This window comes from Myodes glareolus, chromosome 3 (assembly GCF_982192425.1).
Source record: "Myodes glareolus chromosome 3, mMyoGla1.1, whole genome shotgun sequence".
Taxonomy (NCBI): Eukaryota; Metazoa; Chordata; class Mammalia; order Rodentia; family Cricetidae; genus Myodes; species Myodes glareolus.
In genome coordinates, this window is record NC_142028.1 from 77,813,934 (window position 1) to 77,841,335 (window position 27,402).

General features: G+C 50.7%; 1 protein-coding gene across 1 annotated transcript; it reads left to right on the plus strand.

Annotated features, from left to right (window-relative positions):
• The first annotated feature begins 2,430 nt into the window (after positions 1–2,430).
• Positions 2,431–22,405, plus strand: Faah (fatty acid amide hydrolase). Its single transcript, XM_085686454.2, has 15 exons — positions 2,431–2,772; positions 11,835–11,948; positions 13,817–13,951; positions 14,146–14,279; positions 14,361–14,567; positions 14,781–14,821; positions 15,045–15,169; positions 16,388–16,513; positions 16,929–17,026; positions 18,281–18,380; positions 18,651–18,691; positions 20,120–20,159; positions 20,592–20,700; positions 21,484–21,629; positions 21,829–22,405. The coding sequence occupies exons 1-15, from the start codon at positions 2,578–2,580 to the stop codon at positions 21,955–21,957; spliced, it is 1,740 nt and encodes a 579-aa protein (XP_085542580.2). The 5' UTR covers positions 2,431–2,577; the 3' UTR covers positions 21,958–22,405.
• The last annotated feature ends 4,997 nt before the right edge of the window (positions 22,406–27,402 follow it).

Consider the following 27,402-nt stretch of genomic DNA (forward strand, 5'->3'; position numbering starts at 1 on the left):
AAAGAGATAGCATTTATCAGACCCTACCACCGGTAAAATGCTGTTGCAATCTCCTTCCTTGAACTAACTAGTGTAATATAAAACTGTGAGCACATACTAATCCCCATTTCAAGGTTAAGGAAACAGAGGCCGAAGAGGTTCATGTGATTTGAGTCATGGTAAGCAGTAGAATTAGGGTTTGAATCCAGGCAGTCTGGTTCCTGAGCCTCTCAGACCAGAAAATCCCTGTCTGTGGGTCTCTATTTTTCTAATAGCAACAATACTAATGATGGCTAACGTGCATGAGTGGCTGATGCTAGGCTGTCCTGGCTCTGCTACAGCCACTAATTTCTTACACAAGTCCTAGAGTGTTGAGAGGTATTGCTATCTTCATTTTACAATTAAGGAAACAGGCTCAGAAAATCACACAAGGAGATCCGGATAACTAGGCAGTCTCACTCCAGAGTGCTGTGTGCTGAATTCCTGGCTTTCTAGCCCAAGGCTCAGAATCCAGGTCTCTTTGGATTGATGTAGCATGATCTCTTAATTGGGTGTGTTTGGTTTGGTTTGGGGGGTTTGAAGACAGGATCCTGCTGTACATCTCAAGCTTAACTTGAGTTTGAAACCCTCTAGGCTGTGAGTGCTGGGGTTACAGGGCTGCACCACCACATCCTGTCCTGCTTTCCAAGGCTCTTTATCAGGTTTGTTATTGGTTATTTCCCAGTCTCTCAGCAACGGACCATCATTTGGTAGCAGGGGTCGGTAGAAGACTGATTCACGGGATCTGAGAGAGTGAAGTGTGAGCACCAGGAAGGGAGGGGGGGTCCTCTCACACAGGCCACACACCAGATCCTCTGCGTGAGACCTAATCAGCCCAGAGCTTGAGGTTTAGGTTCCAAATCTACTCTTACCCCACCCCCATCCTTTTGAAAAGTAAATCCAATTTAATATGTCCCCAGGGAGTTTACTGCTTAGGAAGGCCATGATTACAGCACACACAAAAGAATGCTTTGTAAATGGAGTCCCTAAGGCAGCAGGACAACAAACTTGGCCACTAGGCCTCAGGAATGACCAGTCTTGCGGTGCACATTCTTGTTGGAATTGCAGGCATGCAACACCACACTCAACTAAATTACTCTGAAAAATAAGAAGAGTAATAATTTAGTTTCTCCTTAAAAAGAAAAGAAACAGGCTAGATGGCTCAGCGGTTAAGAGCACTGACTGTTCTTCCAGAACACACACACACACACACACACACACACACACACACACATACACACATATAAGAAACAAAGGCCAGGTGTGGTTGCTCACAACTTTAATCCCAGCACACAGAAGTGAGGCAAAGACAGGTGTATCTCTGAGTTTGAGGCCAGCCTGGTCTACATAGTGAGTTTAAAAAAGAAAAGATGGAGGCTTAAAGTGGGATGGGGGATGGGGACTTTAATGAGAACCTCACAGATTCTTAACAGTCCTCTAAGGTACACATAATTACCACCCCTATCAGATTCAGAGGTAAAGACACCCAGGGACTCAGAGTTTCCATTCAGAGTGTTGAGATAACCCTACCCCAGTGCCTCACTTCCAGAGGTAGCAGGGGTAGTACTGCTTAAAGGGTAAAGCACCACTTTGAATAAGACTGTCATCTGCATCTTCACTCTGTGTGACTCAAAAAAGTTATTTAACCCCTCTTGTCCTCAAGTTACCTCACTAGAAAAGTGAAAATAGAAATGCCTTTCTCACAGGATGAATCACATAAAATTCTGTGAAAGCAATCTAACCAGAATTAAGATGTGTGTGGCCCTAATTTATGGTCCCCAGTGATGGGCACTAGGCCCCCAGAGAGGGCTCTGGTTCAGATAAAGTTACTGTTGTTTCCTAGGTGTGAAATCTCAGAGGGTCTTGGTCTGGGAGAGGATAACATATGAGAATCATCTTTGTGAAGTGGATGAGGACGCCCAGGGTCAAAGAGACTGGGATAGGGTTCCCAGGGTAAAAGACTCAAGGTCTGGGGCCTTAGAGAAGGAGAGGCCACCTGGTGGGCGCCTCAGAACTTCTCGCACCCAGAGGGCTAGCCCTGAGCCCAGGAGAGATGGACGACCAGCTAGGCACAACCCCATGACGCTTGGCTCTCCAGGAAAGATGCTGAGACGTTAGGGGTTATTATTAAGCTCCGCAGCACGGGGTCTGCTTAGGCGGGCCTGTTCTGGGGGCTCTGGCGTGGTCGCGTTTTCTGGGAGGGAGTTGGAACTGTGGGGTGCGCAGGGCGGAGACGCCGCCAGGGGCCTGGTCCAGGAAACCCGGCCGCCCTGGTGCTTCCGAGGGCGCCCACGCGGAGCTCAGCTGCTCCGCCTCCCTTAAAACGCCAGGACGCGGGGGAACGAGCCCAGCGTACCGCCAGGCTTGACCTTGACCGTTGGCGCTGCCAGCTTTGCTCTGGCTGCCCGGCAACGGCGCGCTCCCCGCTCCCCGCGGGCCCGCGGTTGATCCCGCCCCTCCCTCAGGCGGAATCGCGGGTGATCCAGGCCGGGTTTTGCAGCGGAGCTGTTGGGTTGCGCGTGCTGATTCCTCTCCGGTAGCAGCGGGCTACGGGAGATCATGGTGCTGCGCCAAGTCTGGACCGCGCTGTCCGGAGTCTCCGGGGTTGCCCTAGCCTGCTGCTTGTTGTCGGCGGCAGTGGTCCTGCGATGGACCGGGCGCCGGACGGCCCGGGGAGCGGCGGCCAGGGCGCGGCGGAGACAGCGAGCTGGCCTGGAGACCATGGATAAGGCGGTGCAGCGCTTCCGGCTGCAGGTGACGGCGGGCTCCGGGGCTGGGGTGGGAGGGCGTGGGGAGGACGGCGTGGACGAGGCAGCACTTGCAGCCGCCTGGACGCCAGAAGGCCGACTGGCGGGCAGCGCAGGTGTGAGCGAGCTCGGGAACAGAACAGAACAGCTATCGCATTCCGTACACTTTCTGCGCCAGGTGCAGCGCGAGGAGAAGCGGAAAAGAAAGGGACAGGACAGGTCATGGAGTCTGGACGCTGTACTGGTTTAAAGAGGAGCTTTACCCCGCGCCAGAGGATCTCGATTACTGACTATCAACACGCTAAAAACAAAAACAGAAACCACTAGCCTAAGAATGAGTAGGTAAACTAGTGTTCAGGACTTTGGAATCATGGAGTGATGATGGCCCAGATAGCTTAAAGTTCATGTTTGTTAATTTGTGCATGAGGCTCTTAAGAGAGGAGTTAAAAAAAATAGACGCCTAGGTGCACAGGGAGTTAGTGGCGAAGCCACTCTAGAATCTAAGTCCTTCCCGGCTTCTCCCGCCCGGTCTTTCATATTCATCACCTCACAAACCTTTCTGCAAGCATCTTTCTAGCGGCTTCTCCTGCCTTGGACATTTCAGTGTGTCCGTTTGGAGGTGTGAGAAAAGAGTTTGGGGAAAGGTTAGAGAAGGTGTCTGCAAGAGGGTGCCTTGTTCTCCTGTTGTATGAAACACTGGCCCCAGCTAGAAGCCCAGATGTAGAACTCTAGGTGTGCCTATGTGCTGAAGGATCGAAGAGTTGCTGTGGGTATTTGTGGGATTGACAGGTTGGAGAGCTCCCAGGCGATGGGGACAGTAGGAGTCAGGAAAGTGTTTCTGGACCAGTATCAGTGAAAATTGCGTTTTGCGGGTCTCAGTTGCAGCGAGTGATTTTTGAGCCAGAACAGCAACGAAGTGCTTTGTGGAGCTCTAGCTCACAGCAGTGGAGAGGAATTGGTGAGGGGTGGGGGGGTGGTGGACTGGTAGTGGGTTTTGGAAACCCAGCTGTGGGCCTGAATGTGGACAAAACTTTGGATGACTGTAATAGTCTGAATTTACTCCCCATCATCACCAAGCCCGGGGTATATTGTATATATTTATTGAGATAAAAGTGTCTCTGGTTCTGCCTGAAAAGCTTACCATCAGTCAGAGTTTAGAACTGTCTCATTCCAGGTTGGGAGGTTCAGATCCCACACTGGCCACCTCCTCTACTTGAGCACAGATTCTCTGCTAGCTCCCCCTTTTTTCTCTGCCCGTGACCTCAGGGATACTGGTGATGATCCTGGGCTAGGCCTGGGGAGCCTTGGCTGCTCCTCCATGTCCTTCTGCTCAGCCAGCTGAGTTCTGCCATCTTTCAGCACAGCTTGGGGAGCAGGCACAGGAATCTGCCCACAGTTCTGCCTACAGGAAGGAGTACTCTTAGCCATAAGGAATCCATTTGCCTGGGAGCGCTGGGGGTTGAGGGCTGGGAAAAGGCTGGGTCTTCTTGTATTTCCCTCATTTCTTATAAAGTAATTGTCCTTCAGTTTCTTCAAGAACTGAAGAATCTGTTTTGCCAAAGAATGTTTGAGGGCAGAAGTTTTGGCTCTGAAATACAAAATGTGGTTTGCATATCTTCCTGGAGCCAACACCTAGCCTCAAACACCAAACTTAACTTTTTCGGGAAGGAAAACTGGTCTTGGGGTTTCAGGGGCTGGAGCCTCTGTGTTTGTTTGCTTGCTGTCTTCTTTGTGTTTTAGGCAGGGTCTCATGCTTCCCAGACTGGCTTTGAACTCCTGATTCTCCTGCCTGAGCCTCCCAAGTGCTGGCAAGTACAGGCCGTACCACTACACTCTTGTTCCCATGTGCTTTTTTAGCAGACAGAAAAGACGTTCATATTCCTAACATCGTCCGTGTCCCCCATACCTCTCTTTCTGTCTCGCTGTCCTAGTTGAGTTAGAGACCAGCTCAAGAGACTCTCCCATTTCAGCCATTCGAAAATCGGGGGCTTCGGGTGTGGGCTGCCATACTTACCTAAGGGTTCTTGATGACAATAGATTTTCTTGACCTCATGGAGTGGTTAGGAGGTAGGAGCTTGTTGTAAAATCAGCCCAGCCCTGGGATCCACCCTTTCCCTTCTTCACCCCACAGAACCCTCCTACTGGGCGCTGGCTTTCTTGAGTAATGAGAGGTGACACCTTCTAGTGTTTTCTCAGCCTGACCTTGAATAGTAAGGGGCACCTGGGAAGGTAGAGTAGCAAGGGGCACCTGGGAAGGTAGGACCAAGTGTACTGGAAGGGCCAAAGTAGTTCAGCCCCTCTGGTAGATACTACACAAAGTTAACTTTGTGCCAAGGTAGACACAAGATGGCAAGGAGGGCATGAGCACCTCTGAGTCACCGAGGTTCACACAATGGTTCACTTTTCCAGACTCTGGAGCAACTCTAGGGAGAGGTGTATGTCTGGTTACTGTTGATTGATGGAAGCTTATCAGCATCAGTGTTTCCCCTATTTCTCTCAACTGCCCCTGAGTAAGTTTTTAAAAACTTTAAAAAAAGAAATTATGCCAGGTAGTGGTAGTGCACACCTTTAATCTCCAGCAGTTGGGGAGCAGAGACAGGTGGATCTCTGTGAATTTGAGGCCACCCTGGTCTACAAAGCAAGTTCCAGGACAGTCAGGACTGTTACAAAGAGAAACCTTGTCTCAAAAATAAAAGTTTTATGTGTATGAATGTTTTGCCTACATGTATGTTTGTGCACCATATGCTTGTCTTGTGCCTACAGAGGCCAGAGAGGGTATTAGACCCCCCTGGAAATATAATTATAGATGGTCGTAAGACACCATGTGGGGCACTGGGACCTGAATGCAGGTTCTCTGGAAGAGAAGACAGCTGTTGAGCCATGTCTCCAGCCCCTCTCCTGCACTGTTTCTATGCTGCAGACAGGAACCAGCCCCAGTAGACTGTTGAGGCTGGATGCATTCTCAAAGGGCGTGATTCCTGCCTTAGGGTCTTTGCATGTGTGTTTGGATGTACTGTCTCATGCGTGCTCTTGGTAAAGCTCATTGGTCCTACAGATGCTCGCCCTTCAGTCGGATCCATTGTGATCGTGTCTCCCGTCCTTTCCAAGCCTCCTTTGCACTCTTCTTTGAAATGATTCCACTGATAAATTGAAAGCACAGTTAGACCATTGAGAATGTCTTGGCCGTCTTTGTGAGCCAATAGAGGAGAGAGCTTGAAATAGAACAGAGATAAAAATCTATGAGCGAAAAGGAGACAGCCCAAGAGTCGGAAATTAAGACGATAGATGGTTCAGGAGAGAAAGAAGCAGCCAGAAGAGGAGTGGTGCTTACAGGAGGCACAGTAGCTCCCTCTTGAAAAACGTCTCACTTGGCAGTAGCGGTGCACGCCTTTCAGGTGGATCTCTGTGAGTTCGAAGCCAGCGTGATTTACAGAGCAAGTTTCAGGACATCCAGGGCTACACAGAGAAACCCTGTCTCCAAAAACTGAAAAGAAAAAAAAAAGAAAAAAGAAAAAGAAAAATGTCTCTACACTGGGTGGCCATATAGCTATCTTGAGATTATTTCCTGGCCCTCTGGCCGCTTTGGGGTGCAGACTTTAGTGATTTGGGGGAAGGAGGATGTCTCAACTGCCTAACGCTAGCTGAAGACTTAAACATAGTTGTTAGCAACTGTGTCATCAACTGTCAACAGTGGAGACATTGGGAAGAATTGAAATGTGCGTGAGAATGGGGGTTGTCTTAGTCAATGTTCTGTTTCTGTAAGGAGACGCTATGGCCACAGCAACTCTTATAAAGGAAACATTTAATTGGGCCTGGCTTGCAGGTTCAGAGGTTTAGTTCATTGTCAGCATGGTGGGAAGCATGGCGCGTAGGAATACAGTGGTGCTAGAGAAGGAGCAGAGAGTTCTATATCTGGGCCGGCAGGCAGCAGGAAGAGAAAGACACTGGGCCTGGCTTGAGCACCTGAAACCTCAAAGCCCACCCGCAGTGACCTATTTCCTCCAACAAAGCCACACCTGTCCTAACAAGGCCACACCTAACAAGTGCCACTTCCTGGCAACCAAGGATTCAAATCTATGAATCTATGGGAGCCATTCCTATTCAGACCACCATAAAGATTGTTCTAGATGACATTTGCAGGGATTTTTTGCAGGCTTCTTTAGCAAGGAGGGAGGAGATGGTGGCCTAGCTGCCGGAAATAATTGCCTCAAACAAAACAGTGAATACATACTGTATTACAGGGTCTTGTGTTCCAGGCTGACTTTGAACTTGCTATATATATTAAAGATGACCTTAAACTTCTGATCTTCTGACCTCCACCATGTCCGGGTTTTTTGTTTTTTTGTTTTTGTTTTTGCTTTTGTTTTGGGAGGGGGGAGCGTTTCTTTGTGTAGCCCCGCCCGTCCTTGAACTTGCTTTGTTCAAGGTTTTGTTTGAGTTTGAGGTTTGCCTCAAACTCAAAGATCCCTCTGTCTCTTAAGTGTTGGGATTAAAGGCATGTGCCACCACACCATACCTGTTTTTATGTTATGCTGGGTATCAAACTCAGTACTTTGTGAACATTAGAAAAACATTTTACCAACACAGCTATATTCTTAGGCCCTTATTTTACAGTTTTTTTTAAAAAAAGATTTATTTACTTTCTATGTGCATTGGTGTTTTGCATGCATGTGTGTCTGTGTGAGGGTGCCAGATCCCCTGGAACTGGAGTCACAGACAACTGTGAGCTGCATGTGGGTGCTAGGAATTAAATCCAGGTCCTCTGGAAGGACAGTCAGGGCTCTTAACTGCTGAGCCATCACTCCGGCCCCTTGTTTTGTGTCTTTGAGACAGAATTGTTTTATAGTTCTGGCTGGCCTGTAGCTCACTATGTAGACCAGGCTGGACTCAGATTCATGGCAGTCCTCCTGCCTCCATCTCCCAAGTGCTGGGATTACAAGCATAAGCCTCCATGCTTGGAAAAAATATGAAGCAGTTTGTGTTCATTGTGGGAAGGAAGAGGCAAGAGCAGGGCTTCATACAGCGTCACTGCTTTGTGGGAAAGAAGAGAATGACCATGGATAGTGTAGTGCGGGCTTTTCCTTCCCCTTTTCAGAACAGGGTCTGGGAAGAGTGGGTGAACGCTCATTTTTTTTATATACATTGGTGTATCTGTGTGGTATACATGTGTGTTCCTATGTGTGGAGGCCGGATGTCAGATATTTTTTCTCCTCTCCACATTATTTTTTGAGACAGAGTCTCTTCTTGAACCTAGAGATCACCAATTCAGCAAGATTAGCTGGCTAGTGAGATTCAGGGATCTTCCTGTCTCCACCTTCCTACCACTATTTTTAATTATGTGTGTGTATATGCATATGAGTGCAGTACCCACAGAGGCCAATGGATGCTGGGAGTCAAACTCAGGTCCTCTGTAAGAGCAGTATATGTTCTTAACCTCTGAGTTACCTCTTCACCCTCCTAGATATTTTCAAGATGTTTTAATATATATACATACATACATATATACATATATACATATATATATATTCAACTAGGGTTATGTATTGGGAAGAGATCATGAATCTGTGTTTTTCTTCTGTAGCTTGTTATATTAAAAGAATAGAAACCTCAAGTAAGTGTTACATTATTTAACAGATTTGGGGAAGTGCTCCTTGGCATTAAGAATGTAAGGTTTCCAGGTTAGGGCAGGTGTTGGGCGGAGCTGTGTGTGGGTGAACCAGGAAGTGTGAGGTAGTGTTGATCCAAAGGTTGTCTGATAAGATCGTGGCTGGAAGCACCTTCAGGAGCTCATGCTGACTCTGAAATGCTGCTCGGGAGACATTTTAAAGGAAAGGCCAGGGCTGGAGAGATGGCTCAGTGGTTAAGAGTATTGCTTGCTCTTCCAGAGGACCTGAGTTCAATTCCCGGCAACCACATCTGTAATGAGGTCTGGTGCCCTCTGCTGGCCTCCAGGCATACGCATAGACAGAATATTGTATACATAATAAATAAATAAATATTAAAAAAAAATAAAGGAAAGGCCAGGTTGGACTTTGCCCTTGTATAGATCTAGCAGGAAGGACGGGTCACAGGGGCAAGAGCTTAGTAGTCTGGGGAGGAAAGGATGAAGCTGGAAAGGACTTGCCTGTCTGAGGGTCCTGGGGCACACTGAGGTGGAGCCATATCAAACGTGGGGGAGACAGTGATCGCGGGAGGAAGGACAGGACTCACTGCGTGCTCAGCTGTGCAGTTGCCTTAGGTGGAGCTTGGTGGAGGATCAGGAGGCATGGGAGCTCAGAGAGTGTAAGCCAGAAGGTTGAAGACAACTACCAGAGGAACCTGGAGGAATCACCCTTCAGGTCATGGCTAAAAGGTCACCTCAACAGGTAGACTGTCCATCTATCTACAGCAGCATCCTCATTTCCACCAAGACTGTATCTCTGCCATCTTGCCTTACCACAAGCTGTCTATCAATGTCTTGTTTGCTTGTCTAGATGTTGATTTCTTGAATGCAGGAACCTTGCGTTCTTGTTTATTTCCGTATGCATGGCCTCTCACGTGGTCCTTTGCACCCGTTTGCTGGCTGACTGACTGAATAGCACTGGGAACAGCAGATGATGGTAGCTGGGGCGGGGGGGGGACCCTTGGGTCTGGTGTTTCTATCCAAGAGACTCTGAAGAGAGTGGCATGTGGCCTGATACCTCTGAAGACCCTCGTGAGGCATGAAGGAAGATGCAGTAAAGTATTTGGATCTGGTAACAAGCGATTCTCTGGTGACCTTAGCGGGAATAGAGGATGTGTTGAGCAGTGGGGTGGGTGGTGGTTCAGTGTTCACTAATTGGTCTGATTCTGAGGAGGGCCCAGGAGGGTGTTTGCAGGCAGAGCTGACCCCAGGGACCTGAAGCCTTGGAGGTCTGGCAGGTGGGTGTGCCTTCGAGCCCTCCTCCCTCAGAGAGCCATTCTTTCCCGCTCGGCCCAGGTGCCACTCTCTACCACGCCCTGTTTTATTCTTTCAGTCCCTCACTATCTACAGTTCATATCTGGTGATGTAATAGCTTGCTTTCTGTTGCGGTGATAAGCGGTGCGACCAAAAGTAAGTTGGAGGTTTTATTCTGCCTTCCAGGTGATAGTCCGTCATTGAGGGAAACCAAGGCAGGAGTTCCAGGCAAGAACTGAAGCAGAGACCATGGGGGACACGGTGTTATAGTTTGCGTTCCATGGCTTGCTCAGCTGGCTTTCTGAGGGCCACGGTCCAGGGGTGGCACTGCCTACAATCATTAATTAACAAAATGCCCCACAGGCATGCCCACAGGCTAATCCGATGGAGGTAATTCCTCCGCTGAGGCCCCCTCTTCTTAGGTGGCTTCAGCTTGTGGCAGCTTGACAGAGAGCTAAGCCACACAGTTACCTATTCGTTCTTGCTTCATCCTCGTCTCATGAGCTTGTGGGGCCAGGTTCAGAGCAGGCACTTCATACCTGTCTGAAAGTAAATGTGTCAGTCATTCCCCTTTGGATGTGGTCTTCAGCCACTAATGTAGCATTTTAATGTGACTTTTGTTGATTCACTTCACTTCCCTGCCAGGGCTTGTGTGCTGTGGATGGCTGTGCTGGGAGAAGGGGCTGGTAGAGTATTCCTTCCTTCCTGCCTTCCTGCCTTCCTGCCTTTCTTCCTTCCTTCCTTCCTCCTTCCCTCCCTCCCTCACTCACTCCCTCACTCTCTTTCTTCCTCCCTCCCTCCCTCCCTCCCTCCCTCCCTCCCTCCCTCCCTTCCTTCCTTCCTTCCAGACTTATTTCATTTTGTGTCTATGAGTGTTTTTGCTTACAGGTGTGTATGTGCACCACATGCATACCTGGTACCTACAGAGGTCAAAAGAGGGCATCAGATCTCCTAGAACTAGAGTTACAGATGGTTGTGAGCCATCAAGTAAGCCAATCCCAGGTCCTCCACAAAGGCAAATACTCTTCACCAGTGAGCCATCTCTCCAGGCCCACTCCTTACCTTTGTGATTCTAAACAAAGCGCTTCTTTTCCCTTAGCTTTAGTCTCTAAATCTGAACATTGGAAATGGTAGTCAGAGTTAATGAAGGCATGGAGGGTCATAGGCTTGGTGTGGAAAAGCCTATAATCTAGCCAGTGGTGGTGGTGGCACACGCCTTTAATCTCAGCACTCAAGAGGCAGAGGCAGGTGGATCGCTGCATTCTAGGCCAGCCTGGTCTACAAAGCAAGTTCTAAGACAGCCAGGGCTACATAGAGAAACCCTGTCTTGAAAGTCAAAAGCCAAAACCAAACAAAAGCTTGTGATCCCATCTCCTTGGGGCTGCAGCCAGGGGAGGAAGATCTTGAAAGTTCAAGGCTAACCTGGTCAGAATAACAGAGACCTCTTAAAAAACAAATACAACCAGGTGTGGTGGAGTAAATCTTTAATCCTAGCACTTGAGAGGGGCAGGCAGATCTCTGAATTTGAGGCTATCCTGGTCTACATAGTGAGAACCTATCTCAGACAAAACAAAGTATACCCAAAGGATGGGGAGGGACACTATAGAACATTATCTTCTGGATATGTATGACATGGCTGTTACAATGAGGACATGATTTGGACACACACAACAACAACAAACAGAAACACCATGAAGAAAGTGGGGACAGGCCTAGTTGGAAAGGTCAACAGGTGTGTGTGGGGGTGAATAAGAGAAGGTAATGGGATATGATCACGATGCATTGTATAATAGTAAGAAACTGTCAGAAATAGAAGAAAATAAAATAAAAAATAAATAACCTCGTGAGTGGGGGTGAGGAACCAAGCAAATAAAACACTCAGCGCTGTGCATGGCAGGCATAGGCAGGTGTGTGGGATGCTAGTCTTAATGGCGCCATAACCTGTCCCTCATCATTTCCTATCCAGCAGACTTCTGGAGCTTGCATTTGCACTGGTCTGGGACACCAAGAGCCCACCTAGGTTGGTTTCTGGTGTCAGAGCTGCAGGTGGTACCTTCTATAGGGATATTAGCAAGGGACAGTATCAGCTTGTTTCCTGAGGACTGAGTGGCAAAGGTCACCTGTGCAAGACTGATGGAATATGTTCCCCACAGAACCCTGACTTGGACTCAGAGGCACTGCTGGCCTTGCCCCTGCCCCAACTAGGACAGAAGTTACGCAGTGGGGAGCTGTCTCCGGAGGCTGTGCTCTTCACCTACCTGGGAAAGGTAAGCCCTAGGCTAGCCCCTGCCTTCTTTGCACAGGCTGTGAGAAAAACCTGGCCTGGGTTGTCCTGCTCTGGATCATGGTAGAATCTCAGTGCCAGGAGCTACCAGGGAGGGAAGGAGCTAGCGTGTGTGTGTGTGTGTGTGTGTGTGTGTGTGTGTGTGTGTGTGGACACTGAGCATGTTGTCTTAGCTTGAAACCTGGCTTCCAGCCCAGATTTCCCTCTCTCCCGCCTCCACCTCATTGGCTACCAAGTCTGTTCTGTTCCTTTCTGTCTCTCTCCACCCTCCCCCTTAGCCACCTTGCTGTTGACTGCTCTCCTTCCCTTTGTGAGCAGCAGCAATAGCAGCAGCAGCAGCAGCAGCAGCAGCAGCAGCAGCAGCCTTGGGGTCCAGACCTCCATTCCCAACAGCACAGGCCATGGGAGGCTGGAGACAATGAGCTCAGGGTCTGCCTCGTTTTGCACCCGTTCCCTTTTCTTGGGATTTCCCCTCTCGGTTTGCACCTCCCAGGTCATTGATTCCATGCTGCCCAGCAAGCCCTCCCAGGCCCTTGCCCTGCTGGGTGCTCCCTCTCCCTGTCTACTCACAGGCAGGGCTTGACTTTCCCCTCCCCAGGCTCTCCATGGGTAATCCCTGTGGATAGGAATTGTTCTTTAATTCTTTAAAAACTTTAAAGTATGTGTATTCTTGTGTGTGAGGAGGGGGTATGTGCATGTGTACAGATGCTCTTGGAGGCCAAAGAGGGCATCGGGTGGCATGGAATGTGAATTACAGGCTGTGAGCCTTCTGGCGTGAGTGCTGGAACCTAAGCTAGAGTCCTCTGGAAGAAGAGCAAGTTCTCTTCCACGAAGCCACCTCTCCAGCCCTGACAGAAAGTGTTTTATTTGCTGGTAAAGCCTTAGTGCCACATGCATTCTCTTTCCCGTAAGAAGTGCTCAGGGAATATATGTAAGAGAAAAAGAGGAAGACAGACTATACATCGTGATGCATTCTGAGTGTGTTGTGTCTGTGAGCGTGACCCTGAGTAGGTGAGTATCAGTGTCAGGGCTGAGGTGTGTGATGATAGTGTTTGAAGGGACGGCATCCAAGTGGGCGGGAGAAAGTAGGCCAGTGTCACTGACAGAGGCCTCAGCCAAGGCGGTCACTCTGCCTTACCAAGCCCTCTTAGACCCTCGCACTTCCAGTTTACAACTGAACATTTTAGTTGCGCGTAGGCTCCTCCCTTCCTGCCTTGTGTGGCCCGGTGACTGATGTCTGCTGTGGTTTTGAGTGTGTCACTAGGTTCAGCTTCTGTGTCCCCTTCTGTACCTCTGGGACCCTAGGCCTGTAATTTGAAGGTCTAGATGTCTACTGTCAATTTATCATTATTTTGGGTCTAACCCTTATTTCTTTACTGAGGTCAGTCATCTGTGGGACTCAAGAGTCCCAGGGGAAAAGGGAAGCTCGACTTGGCTCAGTGTGAGCCTGTCACAGGGCAGAGGATGGAGTGCCAGGGTCTAGTCTAGCTTGGCTGACTCCCAGCATGACCTGATGTGGAGGCCTGCTCCTGTCTGCCTCCTGTCTGTCTCCCTGGGCAGAGATAGAACTTGGAATTGTGGGAGCAGCGGCCACTGGTCTTCTAGCTCATCCTCTGCTGAGTGCCTCTGAGGACAGCATCCGGCTCCCTAGCCTGGCCTGGCCCCGAGTCTTGTTCTCTAAGAGAGCCTGGGTGAAGCAGGATGGGTTCTGGGCCGGAGGTCATCCTCTGTGCTGCTGCCTCTGAGCCGTGTTTCTGGTTACCCTTTCGCTTGTAGGAAGTGTAGAAAGGGGGAAATGTTAAAGAGAGGAACTGCCTTCCCTCTGCTTTGTGTCCATTTCCCTTTCCCTAGGCCTGGGAAGTGAACAAGGGGACCAACTGCGTGACCTCCTATCTGACTGACTGTGAGACTCAGCTATCCCAGGCCCCACGACAGGGCCTGCTCTATGGCATCCCTGTGAGCCTCAAGGAATGCTTCAGCTATAAGGTACGCCCTCCCTGGGGTCAGCCTTCCATACTTCCTCTGCTCTGTATCCCGCTCTGGGGGCTTAAAGGATGCCTCAGGTCCAGAGACCTCGGAGGCTTGGGCTGGCCAGTGTGCTGATGGTGGGAGCGTCCCTGAGCTGCTGAAGGATCCTGTCTCGACCATGGTGTCTTCTTTATACCCATCTCTCCCCGAAGGGCCAAGACTCCACGCTGGGCTTGAGTTTGAATGAGGGGGTGCCATCGGAATGTGACAGCGTGGTGGTGCAGGTGCTGAAGCTGCAGGGCGCTGTGCCCTTCGTGCACACCAACGTCCCCCAGTCCATGTTAAGGTTGGTCCTGAGGAGCTGGGTGGGGTGGGAGCAGGCGGAGGACGGTTGTCGACTGAGCTAACTCTTTTCTGCTTCTTCCAGCTTTGACTGCAGTAACCCGCTCTTTGGCCAGACACTGAACCCATGGAAGTCCTCCAAGAGCCCAGGTGGTTCCTCGGGGGGCGAGGGGGCTCTCATCGGATCTGGGGGCTCCCCTCTGGGCTTAGGCACTGATATCGGTGGCAGCATCCGTTTCCCTTCTTCCTTCTGTGGCATCTGTGGCCTCAAGCCTACCGGGAATCGCCTCAGGTAGGGTGGGCACAGGGACCTTTCCAACTCCCTGATGCATGCATGGCCCAGGAGTGATTTAGTAGCCAGTATTTGTAAGGGCGCGGGAGGGGGTAAATATCACCGGCTGTGCATGGTTTCTCTGCCAGTGCTGGGGCTTCAGAGCTGGGGCATGGGCTTGGGTGAGGATAGAGTGGCTGCTGCCTGTTTCCAACATTTTGTGTTTCTGACCAGCAAGAGCGGCCTGAAGGGCTGTGTCTATGGACAGACAGCAGGTGAGTGGGGCCTGGGACACTCTTGGTGCCCTGGAGGGTGGGGGCTCATCTTGATCTGCCTTCACCCCTGTTTTGCCTGTGGGCAATATCTGATTGTCAGGCTAATTCCCACTACCCCTTCTTGCTCTTTACTCTGGAGCCATAGGCCAGTCCTTACTCAGACTCAGAGCTCATTAGGGGCCAAGTGACGCCTCTTCCTTCCCTTCCCTTCCCTTCCCTACAGTGCAACTTTCTGTTGGCCCCATGGCCCGGGATGTGGAGAGCCTGGCATTATGCCTGAGAGCCCTACTGTGTGAGGACCTGTTCCGCTTGGACCCCACCGTTCCCCCCTTGCCCTTCAGAGAGGAGGTGAGTGGGGGCGGGCAGGAGGGTGGAGGTGGGAGATGGGCAAGAGAAGTGAACTCTAGAACCCAGGTGGTGCACGAAGGTTTGACTGGAAAACCCTCTTCTGTGGCAAGGGTAGGCCTGAGGCAGGTGATACTCCACAGTTGACCACCAGGTGGTGCCCGTGCCTGCGTTTGGAACCTCTGGGATTTTAGCCTGTGTGGCTGAGGACCATTAGTTGGGTTCAGAGACTCCTCAGAAAGAAACTGAACCTGGGTTGGATTTGCTCTTAGGAAATAGCAACGTTTCTTACAGTATTCCTGCCCATATCCCCAGTAAACAGTGAAAATTGCTCTGTGGCAAGTAGGCTGAATGAGCTGAGAGCCGTGAAGTGTCGTCTTCCCAAATATGGCCAATATAGGCCATTGGTCGGAAGGGACTGAACAGCTTTACTCCCTGAAGCTGGGGAGCCCGCTTCTTAGTGCCTGAGAGGGATGGGAAGGATGGGGCCTGCCTAGGTGGATCTTTCAATCTGGAGTTGGGCTAGATGTAACGGTTAGAGATGGGGCCCGGGGGAGGAGGACCCAGAGTCTTGGTGAGCTGGGGAGAGGCAGGGAAGCAGGAGAACCATGGAGGTTGTCTGTATTTATGTACAGAGCTTTTGGGGGGTAGTCACAGTGGAGGCATGCAGACGCAAGCAGTGTGTCATGTCTACTATGGGACGCAAGCTCCACTTCCCAGCAGTCCGGCCTTTCTTTCTCCCATGCTGGCCTCTCCACTGTCTCTGTGAAGCTGCCTTGAAGAGGCTGGGGTCCCCAGGCAGAAGAGTGCTGTCGGTACTTTTAGGAGTTAGGACGGTGGGAAGGGCAGTGCCTGAACTCCTTCTGAGAGGGGAGAGGTGGGAGGCCCCTGTCTGGAGGTCTGGACTAGTTCTCACAGGAGCGAGGGCAGCTAACAGAACTTCAGCTCAGAAGACAAGATGCATGGGCTTCAGTCTTTGGGTAGCCCTAGTTCCCTCTTAGGACTCTGGGAACCCTCATTCCTGCTCTCTCTGAATCACCATGAAGGCATTTTGTGAAAGGGTTAGAGGTGAAGGGGTTTGGTGGTACTGAAGGGGAAAACATGTTAGAAGGATTCAGCTTGTAACGTCATAACTGTGGTTGACTGAGAGGGCCTCTGTCTCTAAGCATCTTGCGTGGACCATTCTCTTCACTCAGCCCTGTCTCTAATGTTTGCTTCTAGATCTACACAAGCTCTAGACCCCTGCGGGTGGGCTACTATGAAACTGACAACTATACCATGCCTAGCCCAGCCATGAGGAGGGCCGTGCTGGAGACCAAGCGGAGTCTCGAGGCTGCGGGCCACACGGTATGGCATCTCCTCCCCTTCAGGGGAGTCTTCCTAATACCCATGGACCTCCCAGGCCCCTTCATTCCCTGCTTAGCCCTCTGGGATGAAAGTTTTGGCTCTCTGAGACCAGTGCAGAGATGACCGAGGTGGGGGGACCGGGGCGAGTAGTGGATGGAGGACTTAGCCTGTGCTGGGCCATGTCTGAGCCATGACGTACCGCTCCCTAAAGAGTCCCAGGGACCTGGGACTGTGGCCAGTGGGTTTTGGTTGATTATACTGAGACAGCTTCATGTGTGGCTCCAGACCTCTCCTGATGTCATGGGTCAGTAAGGCTGACTTTGTGACCATGTGGTACAGATCACCCACATGGCCCCTGGGGCAGCATATGAGTTACGGGAACCGAAGGCTGTAATGTACCCTTCAATCCCTGCAGCTGGTTCCCTTCTTGCCAAACAACATACCCTACGCTCTGGAGGTCCTGTCCGCAGGTGGGCTGTTCAGTGACGGTGGCCACACTTTCCTCCAGAACTTGTGAGTGCTGTTGGGCTTCAGGATGTAGGGTGGAATCAGAAAAATGTGCAGAGGGTCTGGGCTCAGTGGTTAGGAGCACGGGCCGTTCTTCCAGATGATCCAGATTCAGTTCCCTGCACTCACATGGCGTCTCACTACTGTCTGTAACTCCAGTTCCAGGGCATCTGGTGCCCTTTCCTGGCCTCTGCAGGCACCAGACACACACAGTGTATAGATACACGTGCAAGCAAACACTTAGGCGCATAAAATAATACAATAAATTAAAGACGTGTAGACCAGGGCAAGCGGCTGGGCCCTGTTGACCATCCCCAGGACAGGCCTTTGCTGCACAGGTGGAAGACCTGGGCTGGGCAGGGACCTTGCTGTCCTTCCAGCTGTGCAAGTTGAGCCTGGAGATAACTCACTAGAGACTATGGAAAGGTAACAGTGTAAATAATGGGAGGCTGGATGGTGATGCCATAGCCCCTCTGAGCCAAGCTCCCGGTGAGGTGGGCGGGGACTTCCCTGCCGTTTGTTAAGAAAGGGGTTGAGTATGGGCACCAACCTTTCCTGAGCCAATTCTTTCTTTTCAACCCTCAATTTCCCTTTTTCTGAGTTGGGTGTGTGGAACAGACTCACTTAAGAGGCTTGCCAAGGAGCGGTTCCTCCCAGCTGTTTGCAGAGGCCTGAGAAGGTGCCTCCTGGAGACATTATTACTGAGCTGGCCCAGGAAACAAACCTGCTCCTTGGTCTCACTGTAGCTCAGCTTGGACTCTGCAGCTTTTCTAAGTCAACTGCTCAGCCTGTCATATGTTACGATGCCAGCTCACCTTCCCCCCAGCAATTTCCTAGCAGCTGAGTATTGCCTAGGCACCAGTAGAAGGTACTACCTCTCCATCCAGCCCTGAGAACGAGACGTTCCTAGAAGGCTTCTCCAAGCTTTTGAACCAGATGAGGAACAAGCTTCCTGGGCAGCCTGTCATGTAGCACCATTTCTAAATGTAGGCTGGCATCGGTGCTAAACGGAAAATGCCTAGGGAGATATTTCCTTCAGTCCTTGCTGACCCTAGGACTGCCTCCCGGTCTCTACTAGGGGTGGGTATCCCAGTGAGCAACAGAAACAGTGTGCATTGGAGAGAGGCCAAGTAAGCAACTAGATACCACAGGAGCTGGGTGAGGAAGGAGGTGGGCAGGGCCACTGAGTCCACAGGACTGCAGTCATCAGGGAGGGGAGGGGGAGAGCGGAGCACCTCACCTAGGCCTTTTGTCTTCCAGCAAAAGCGACTTTGTGGATCCCTGCTTGGGGGACCTGATCCTAATTCTGAAGATACCCCAGTGGTTGAAAACACTGCTGAGCTTCCTGCTGAAGCCTCTGGTGAGAGCTCCAGGCATACAAGGACGCAGCCTCTGGGCCCCTATCCTATGATCGTTCGTGGTCTCTAGCTCTGCCTTCCTCCCCTGGCCTCTAGGTGTGGACAGGCATGGCCTCCTCATCTCTCCCTTGACTGTTCTCTTCCCTGGTCGATCCCTCAGTCTTTAGCAAACTTGTTTATCAAAAGGGGTGTGACCTGGACCTGGGAGGTGGGCCTACATGGAAGAGATGGCATAGGGACCAGTCACTGACCCTGTGTCTGTTCTGGTACAGTTTCCTCGACTGGCAACCTTTCTCAAGAGCATGCAGCCTCGGTGAGAACTTTTCCTTTACCCTGATGCCTGTCCCTATGTTTCCCCAGTTGGTCTTGTCTGCATCCAGGTGGTTTTGATGGAAAAGTCTCTGGGGGAAATAAGTCCTAATGTTGAGGTGTCCAGGCAGAGAGCTCAACTTGGGACCATCGGGGCGGGGGGTCTGATCCTGTCTTAGGAGGGTCCTGGATCCCCTGGAGGACAAGGGCCTGTGTACAGAGCAGGACAGGCTAGATAGAAGGAGGTATAGGGAAACAGACCAGAAAGGAGTTAGCCTGAGCTGGGGTGGTCTGGGGATTGTGGGTACCAGGAGAAAAGGGGAAAGGCTTTTAGGAATCTGAACTGAACTGGCCTGGACCTGGTCCTGCCCGCTCCTTGGTTGCTGGGTCTTCAAAATCAGGACATGAGCCAGCTCGTTTCCAGTATGACATCCGTGGACTTACTCCTCTCACCTCTAGGTATTGAGGACCTTTGGCAGCCCTACCCTCTCTTGTAGGCCAAGGGTCATGAGGAATCAGGTCTGGTCTAGTGCTAGCTTGGCTGTGAAGTCATTAAACCATCCAGCTGTAGCCCTTGAGATCCTGGATTTTTCTTTCTAGACAGCAGGGCCTTGATTTCCCCTCTCAGAGATCCCCTGGGGTTGAGTGAGATCTAGAAGGGGCGAGAGCAGGGCGTATGATATTGATGCTGATGCTGATATGATGCTGATGCTGATATGATATTGATGCTGCTGCTGATATGATGTTGATGCTGCTGCTGATATATGATGTTGATGCTGCTGCTGATATATGATGTTGATGCTGATATGATATTGATGCTGATATGATGCTGATGCTGATATGATGTTGATGCTGCTGCTGATATGATGTTGATGCCGATGCTGATATGATGTTGATGCCGATGCTGATATGATGTTGATGCCGATGCTGATATGATGTTGATGCCGATGCTGATATGATGTTGGTGCTGATGCTGATATGATGTTGATGCCGATGCTGATATGATGTTGATGCTGATGCTGATATGATGTTGGTGCTGAATCTGATATGATGTTGGTGCTGATGCTGATATGATGTTGATGCTGCTGCTAATATAATGTGATGCTGATATGATGTTGATGCTGCTGCTGATATGATGTGATGTTGGTGCTGATGCTGATATGATGTTGATGCTGATATGATGTTGATGCTGATGCTGATATGATGCTGATGCTGATATGATGCTGATATGATGTGATGCTGATGCTGATATGTTGATGCTGATATGATGTTGATGCTGATATGATGTTGGTGCTGATGCTGATATGATGTTGATGCTGATATGATGTTGATGCTGATGCTGATATGATGTGATGCTGATGCTGATGCTGATATGATGTTGATGCTGATGGCTGTGACTGTGTTGGCTGGTGACCTTACTCTGTCTGTCCAGGTCGGCTGAAAAGCTGTGGGAACTGCAGCATGAGATTGAGGTAAGGTCTGAGTCCTGGGGAGTAGGAGGGTGTAATTGCTCAGAGCATCTACCAGCGGGCATCTCCAGCAGCTATTGTCACTGGGGCCCCGGGGTGGCCTGCCACTCCTTCCTCTCAAGAGACTGTGGCTTGGGCCCTTCTGTGATGTTCATTTGCCCATTGCCTGCCCAGGAGTCTGGGTCATAGGGTCACTGTCCTGAGCCCCTCTTTGTTCTTCTCAGACTATCCATGTTGGTAAGTGCCAAAATACTTTGGCAGAAAGGATTTTGCCCGTGGTATTGTTTATACCACCAAGGGGTAGCTCTTCTGGTCTCATGGTGGTTCAGTTCAGATCCAGATGTTAGGGCCAGAGCCATCCCAGTGTCCATCAGACATCCTGGGGTACCTTGGATGTCTCTGAGTGCCTCCCTCAGCGTGTTCATATCCCTTCAGATGTACCGGAATTCTGTGATTGCTCAGTGGAAAGCTATGAACTTGGATGTGCTGCTGACCCCAATGCTGGGCCCTGCTTTGGATTTGAATGCACCAGGCAGAGCCACAGGTGAGGCCCTACTGCCCTTCCCTCAATACTCTCATTTCTCCCTCCCCTCTGAGGTCAGCCCTGTGTGCTGTGGTGCTGTGGGTAGAAAAGGAAGAGTTCTGGGGGAACACCCCTTCCATGGAAGAGCATCTTTCTCCTCACTTGGACCTCACTAGCTTGGTGGCTAAAAAGATGGAAGATGGCTGAGCAGTGGTAGCACACGCCTTTAATCCCAGCACTCGGGAGGCAGAGGCAGGTGGATCTCTGGGAGTTCGAGGCCAGCCTGGTCTATAAGAGCTAGTTCCAGGACAGGCTCCAAAGCTACAGAGAAACCCTGTCTTGAAAAGCCAGAGAGAGGGTGGGGGAGGGAGGGAGAGGGAGGGAGGGAGGGGGAGAGAGAGAGAGAGAGAGAGAGAGAGAGAGAGAGAGAGAGAGAGAGAATGCTGGGAGTGGACGAGTTGTCTGTTCTGAACACTATTCGTGTAGGAGGTCTCCTTGAAGAGCCTGCAGTTTGAGGAGGTGGTGTTTGAATCTAGGGGTTTTTTAAACCAAGAATATAGGACCAGCGTTCCAGGTCAGGGAATCAAGGAGGCTGCATGGGAAAAGGCGCAGGGCAAGTGTCAGGGAGTCTTGCTGGCTTCTGTGCTTTGCCACAGACCTCAGGCCTGGGAGAGGGGGTTTTGTGTAACTGTAGAATCATAGTACCATTTTATGTGCAGGATGAGGATGGGTCACTTAGGCCCAGAGAGGACACTTGGCCCTACAGGTGGCAGGGACTGCTACAGCCAGCATCTTGTGTTCTAGGGGCTATCAGCTACACTATGCTCTACAACTGCCTAGACTTCCCTGCGGGGGTGGTGCCTGTCACCACTGTGACCGCTGAGGATGATGCCCAGATGGAACACTACAGAGGCTACTTTGGGGATATCTGGGACACTACACTGAAGAAGGTAAAGCTTGCCCAGCCCCTAGCTCACTGCTGCCCAGACTCCCTGCTGTAGAGGACAGAGGCCTAGCACTTGCAGGCTTGGCCAGCCTTCCTCAGAATAAGCCCCCATGCCTGCCACTTGCCCTCCCTGCAGAGTACGTGTTTCCTGGACCTGGGGCGTGATCCCATTTCTCCTATTCTGATGTCTGTATCCCCTGTAGGGCATGAAGAAGAGTGTAGGCCTGCCGGTGGCCGTGCAATGTGTGGCCCTGCCCTGGCAGGAAGAGATGTGCCTGCGCTTCATGAGGGAGGTAGAACAGCTGATGACCCCTGGAAAGCGGCCGTCCTGAGGGTCCTTGACCTGCCCAGCTCTGGAGGACCTGAGGCCTACGAACTTTGTAGCCCTAGCTATTCAGGATACTACCACCTGTGAGGAAATGCCGGGCACAGGGAAGAAGCATTCACCTGCCCTCCCCTGGACCCCTGCAGAAGCACAGGAATCTCTCCCCCCAAATCAAATTTGGACCTTGCTCCCTTCTCTGGTCCTCTTTCCATCCTGATCCCCTACTTCATGTGGCAGCCAGCAGGAATGGCCTGAGCCAAGGGTCACCAACAGTGAAGAAGCAATGCATTATGTATTTTCTGGGTGTTTCTGTTAGGGTTCTGGGAACCAGAGCCTGGTGAGAGGTCTGGCCTGAACCTCTAGAGCCAGCTGCGATCTTGTCATTCTCCTGCTTCCAAACCTCCCTGATGTCATCACCCACAAGATGGGCAAACAGGCATGTTCTCGGCACTTGACTCTGTCCCTTCCTTTTTTGTTTGGATTCGGCCCAGCTTTGATTGACACTGCCCCAGGTCTTCCTCCGCTCCCTCCATCTCTGCCGATGTGCCGCCGTTTTTACCTCTCCCCTCGGTACTTTGAAGCCCAGCACACATGTCCCCTTTTTTGTCCCAGGAAACCTGTCCTTCCTCTGGGCCACAGAGGGTGCGGGATCTTTCTTCCCAGTCTGTCCTGTTGGTGGAGCGGACATCTGTGGTGGGTAGTCTTCCCTAAGGATACTAGCTCTCCTCAACGGTGGGGACTCCATTTCTCCTATTAGAGACAGAACAGGGCAACAGAGAAAGCAGCTGGGTTGGGCTGCAGGGAGCCAGGTGGGCACACCTGGCCCTGAGCTGGCATTGTTGGGAAGAAGAGCCACCTGCCTGGAAGGAATAAAACAAGGCAGCCTGCCGGAGTTGCTGCCACTGCTGACTAAGGCCTGGAAGGAAGTCTTGCTGAAGGAGGAGGAGGTGTACTGCGCCTAGAAAGTTCTCAGAGGCTGAGTTAAGAGATGAGAACATGGAGACTGGAGAGATGGCTCAGTGGTTAAGAGCACTGGCTGTTCTTCCAGAGGACCCCGGTTCAATTCCCAAAACCCATGTGCCAGCTCACAACTGTTTATAACACCATCTCCAGGGGATCTGACACCCTTACACAGGCATACATGCAGGCGAAACACCAACACACATAAAATACAAATAAATATATTATTTTTTAAAAAAACAAAGAAATAAGAGCATCCCAGGGAGAAGGGGTAGGATGCCCAAAGGCCAGGGTGAGTTTGGCAATGGTGGGTGTGTTGAGTGTGTACAGGAGAAGCAGAGATGCAGATGAAACCAGATTAAGGTAGTCTTGGATGGCCAGGTGAGGAACTTGGGTTCTTTCTCAGAGGTGCAGGGGTCTTTGGAGGTTATAAAGGTTCATGAAGGAGGGCAGATTGAGGGTCAAAGCCTAGACAAAGAGAAGGATGTGACTTATCTGGGACCTTGTACGTTATCAGTCCCTTCTGCTGGAAGCACTCCTTCGTGTCCTGGTCGCTGCGACTTGTTGCTATCAGAGTTCACCATGTGAAACCCAGGCCTTTGTCTTCCCTGCTGAAGCAACCACGCTGCTTGTGTGTGATGGTTGGAGTGGTGAAGGTCAGCAGTGTTGCGGGGCAGACACCGTGCTGTGCTGAGGCTATAGTAACAGGTGCTGGAGTCCCGGCTCCCGGCCTCACAGAACTTAGGTTATAGACAGGGAGGCAGGCAGGTAGGCGGATGCAGATCCCCGAATGTTTACTGTGTGGAGTAAGCAGGTGACTCTTGATCCTGTGTATGGAACCTGAGCAGCTCCTGTGAGCTGCCTCCTTCTGGACGTTCAGACTCATGCCATTTAATTCCCCTCTTCACCTTATCATTCGTCTTGGCCCTCATTCTGCAGAAAGATAGTGTATGTACCTTGCTCTGGGTCCCCCCAAGCCAGAAGTGGGTGATAGTCTTGGCTCCTTCAGCCTCTTCCACTTCTCAAATGTCATGTCCTGGAGACTTGGCCTGTGGACAGTTCTGAGCACACTTTGTGTGTTCCACCTTCGTGCCCTTGGCTCACTGATTTTGCTGTGCCTGGAATGTTCCTCCTCTGCTCTCTACCCAAAGAGTACCTTCCCATCTTGGGGGAGGTGATTGTCCCTCACTCAGCTTTACCAGACTGGGGAAAAAGGCTGATTGTGTTTCCGTATATTCCCCGAAGCAGAAGTTACATCTGACAATATAATCTATTAGGCTCTGGAGGCGAGAGCCCGTATCTCATACGCAGAAACTGAAGTGTAGAGAAGGTTACAGATTCATCCAGGGCCGAGCGGGAAGTCCAGAGGAGACCTGAGACCCACATGCCCCACTCTAAACCTCATGTGCTTTCCTCGTTTTGCGACCACAATTACAAGCATTAAACTGCTCTGGGTACCAGCCTCTGTGTTCCGTGACACAATCTCTGAAGACAGAAGCATCATCCAAATATTTGCTTCTCTGTTGCTGTCTGTCTACAGGAGCTTTGATCATTTCCTTTGACCCCCTCCCACCTCCATTCTCTATCCTGCAGGTTTGTGATATGGAGCTCAGGATACAACTAGAGGGCCTTCCATGTGTCCCAGTAAGGGGACATTGTTTGTCCTGGAAACAGAATCTCTCTATGTAGTCCTGGCTGTCCAGGATCTCATTCTGCTGACTTTCGACTCACAGAGCCACTGCCCCAGCCTCCCTAGTGCTGAGATTGAAAGTGTGCACCACCGCTGGGCCTAATGGATGCAGCTGGAATTTTCTTTGGGATGCCAACTAGCTCCCAAGTAGAGACACAGAAACTTATTATGACTCCTTGGCCTTTGCTTAGGCTTGACCTACTGGTTTTCGTAACTTCATTTAAACTGTTGCTGTTCATCTACGTTTTTGCCTCTGGACTTTTTAACCTTTCTTTCATTCTGTATGTCCTACTTTCCTGCTTCCTCTGTGGCTGGCTGGCTACACCCTCCCCCACTCACCCTCCCCCACTCACCCTCCCAGTGTCTCCATGATGTTTCTTTTCTTCTTCCCCTGTCCCTAAATTCCTCTTCCTCCTCCTTACTCTCCCTGCCCAGAAGTCCCACCTATACCTTCTCCCTCATTATTGACTGTTCAGCTTTTTATTAGACCAATCAGGTGCCTTAGGCAGGCAAGGTAAAACAGCAACACATCTTTACATACAAATGGGTCATCTTTTAGGGTCATCTGTGACATTTCCCTCTGCAAACCATCTTCTGCTGTGCATCTACATGATGCAATTTTTGTTGCTGTTATAAAACTCGGGGACAAATATAACAACATGAGACAGTCACCATGGCCGCAACACACCTGCCACTGTTTGCCTCCCGGCTCCAGAAGGGCTGCACAACCTCTTCTCCGGGGGCCACTTCTCAAACCAAATGCTCTATCCGATTAAACAACAGACCACAACTTAAACACAATTCCCATAACATCCACAAATCTGAACACCAGACCAAGGGAGGGAGGGGCATGTCACTCTGGATATCTGCCAGGGAACCCCTCTAGAGATAGCCATGTAGTCAAGCCATGAGCATCTCAGCCAGATCTGTCTCCAGTCTGTGTTTTGTTAGCTTGCCAGTCTTGGCCAGGTTTCTGAAGTCTCCTACACATAGGTTGGACTGGTGATGTAGAATACCTTAGGTGAATGGGACCACTTTTGGTGAGAGCTTTGTAAGGTTTATCCTTGTTTGCTCAGCCCTCGCCATGGTGCCTGGAGCTCAGTGAATGGTCAGTTGGAGGAATGGCACACTTGTTACGAGGGAATCTTGGTTACTTCTCTCATTCATAATAGGGAATTTCCCAGTTTGTCCCTGACCTTTCACCTTTGTCTTGCGTACTTTCTTCACTTTGATTCATGACCACAAGGACAAATACTTCCTTGTCCATGTTCAACCTAGAGCTTTCTTTTGGTCTAGAGAGCTGCATGTATGAACTTCCCCCAACCCTCAGTCCCTGCACTCCTGTTCATACCATAAACACATTTGGTTCCTCCCACAGGGTAATCAAACGGAAGCAGCCCCTGCTTGAATGGTGTTTTCATGCCACCAGCAACTGTGTAACTACACAGTGTGTCCCCAGTAGAGCAGTTCTGGGTATGATGACATAAAGCTCTAGCTACCTGGCCTGTGACGTGTGTGTGAGTAGGTGTTCCAGGGAGTACTTCCTGTGTGAATTGACATCTAAGCTGAAAAGTGCACTGTCATGGGAGCCAGGGAATGCGTGTTTGAGAAATGGTGGAGTCAACTTAGATGCCGCTGATGTGACAGGATGAGGACAGGCAAGGGTAGGGATGGCGAACTCCACCCGCCATCACTGAATTATTGTTGAGTGCCTACTGTGTGTCAGATACTTTGCAAAAGGCTGACAAGGTCCTGACTTCTAAGGAAGCCATTTTCTAGGGAGGGTACATGCTAATAAGTACATAAATAAAACAATTTCTGTTGGTAAGTGTGAATAAATAAAGTTTGGCACGGTCACGGGGCTCTCAGCCCAAGGAAAGATGAAGTAACAGGCCCAGGCGTCCTGGGGTATGATGCGGCTGTCAAATGGTCTTGAAGAGGGACCTGAGGGCATCAGCAGATGGCACTTAAAGTGGAAAAGGGTTAAGATAAAAAGGCAGAAGAATGGAGCACAGAGCTCTGGAGGTGCCTTGAAGATGATTTGGCATCTGTTTTGGGGTGACTTGAGGGCTCCGACATAATGGTGTCATCCATAAACTTGACTGCTGCTTCTCCTGACTTCTGGTGTTGAGAGTGGTCACCATTCCCTTGGCCATAGTGACCAGTGGCCTCACTGACCAGCTTATGGATGGCCATGCCTCTCCCTGGAACAGACTGTATTGAAGTATCAAGAACAGTAGGGTTCCTAACGCAAGCCCCCTCTGTCCTGCTTCCAACTCTGATAGCCTTCCCTGCTTCTCTCTTCCCATCCTCACCCATGGGAGACCCAGCAGATAGGGAGACCTATCCCCAGGATCCTAGCTTCCTGCCTCAGTCCTCACTTTCTTGGGCCATCTCTCCTAGGGAGTTGTGGAATAGACTTGAGGAATCTGTCCCTCTTCTAGGCGATCCTGTCTTCCATCTCCACTGAGACAAGAACCTAGCCAACAAATCTGACTGTTTCCACCTCGTTCCATTCCAAAAATGTTTGCTGAGCACCTGCTAGAAACCCCGAAGCCTTCAGACAGCCATTGCATCTGGCTGGTTGGGATTGGCAGATGAAGTACTTGGGCACTGGGTGTATCACAGACCCTCAGAGGGTGGAGAGAAGCGTAGGGAAAGAAGCATAGAGGCATAGCCTTGGGTCTGCTGTGTGGCCTGGAGCATGTGACAGCCCCTCTCTGGACTTTGGGTTCCCCGATTTGGAGTTCCCGATTTTGGTAGCACACTCCCTCTGGAAGGAAGCCTGAGATGTAGAGTTGG

Coding starts and splice junctions, on each gene's coding strand:
- Faah (XM_085686454.2), top strand. CDS start 2,578: ATGGTGCTGCGCCAAGTCTGGACCGCGCTGTCCGGAGTCTCCGGGGTT. Junction 14,280..14,360: donor GTCCCCCAGTCCATGTTAAG/GTTGGTCCTGAG, acceptor TGCTTCTTCCAG/CTTTGACTGCAGTAACCCGC. Junction 14,822..15,044: donor TGTCTATGGACAGACAGCAG/GTGAGTGGGGCC, acceptor CCTTCCCTACAG/TGCAACTTTCTGTTGGCCCC.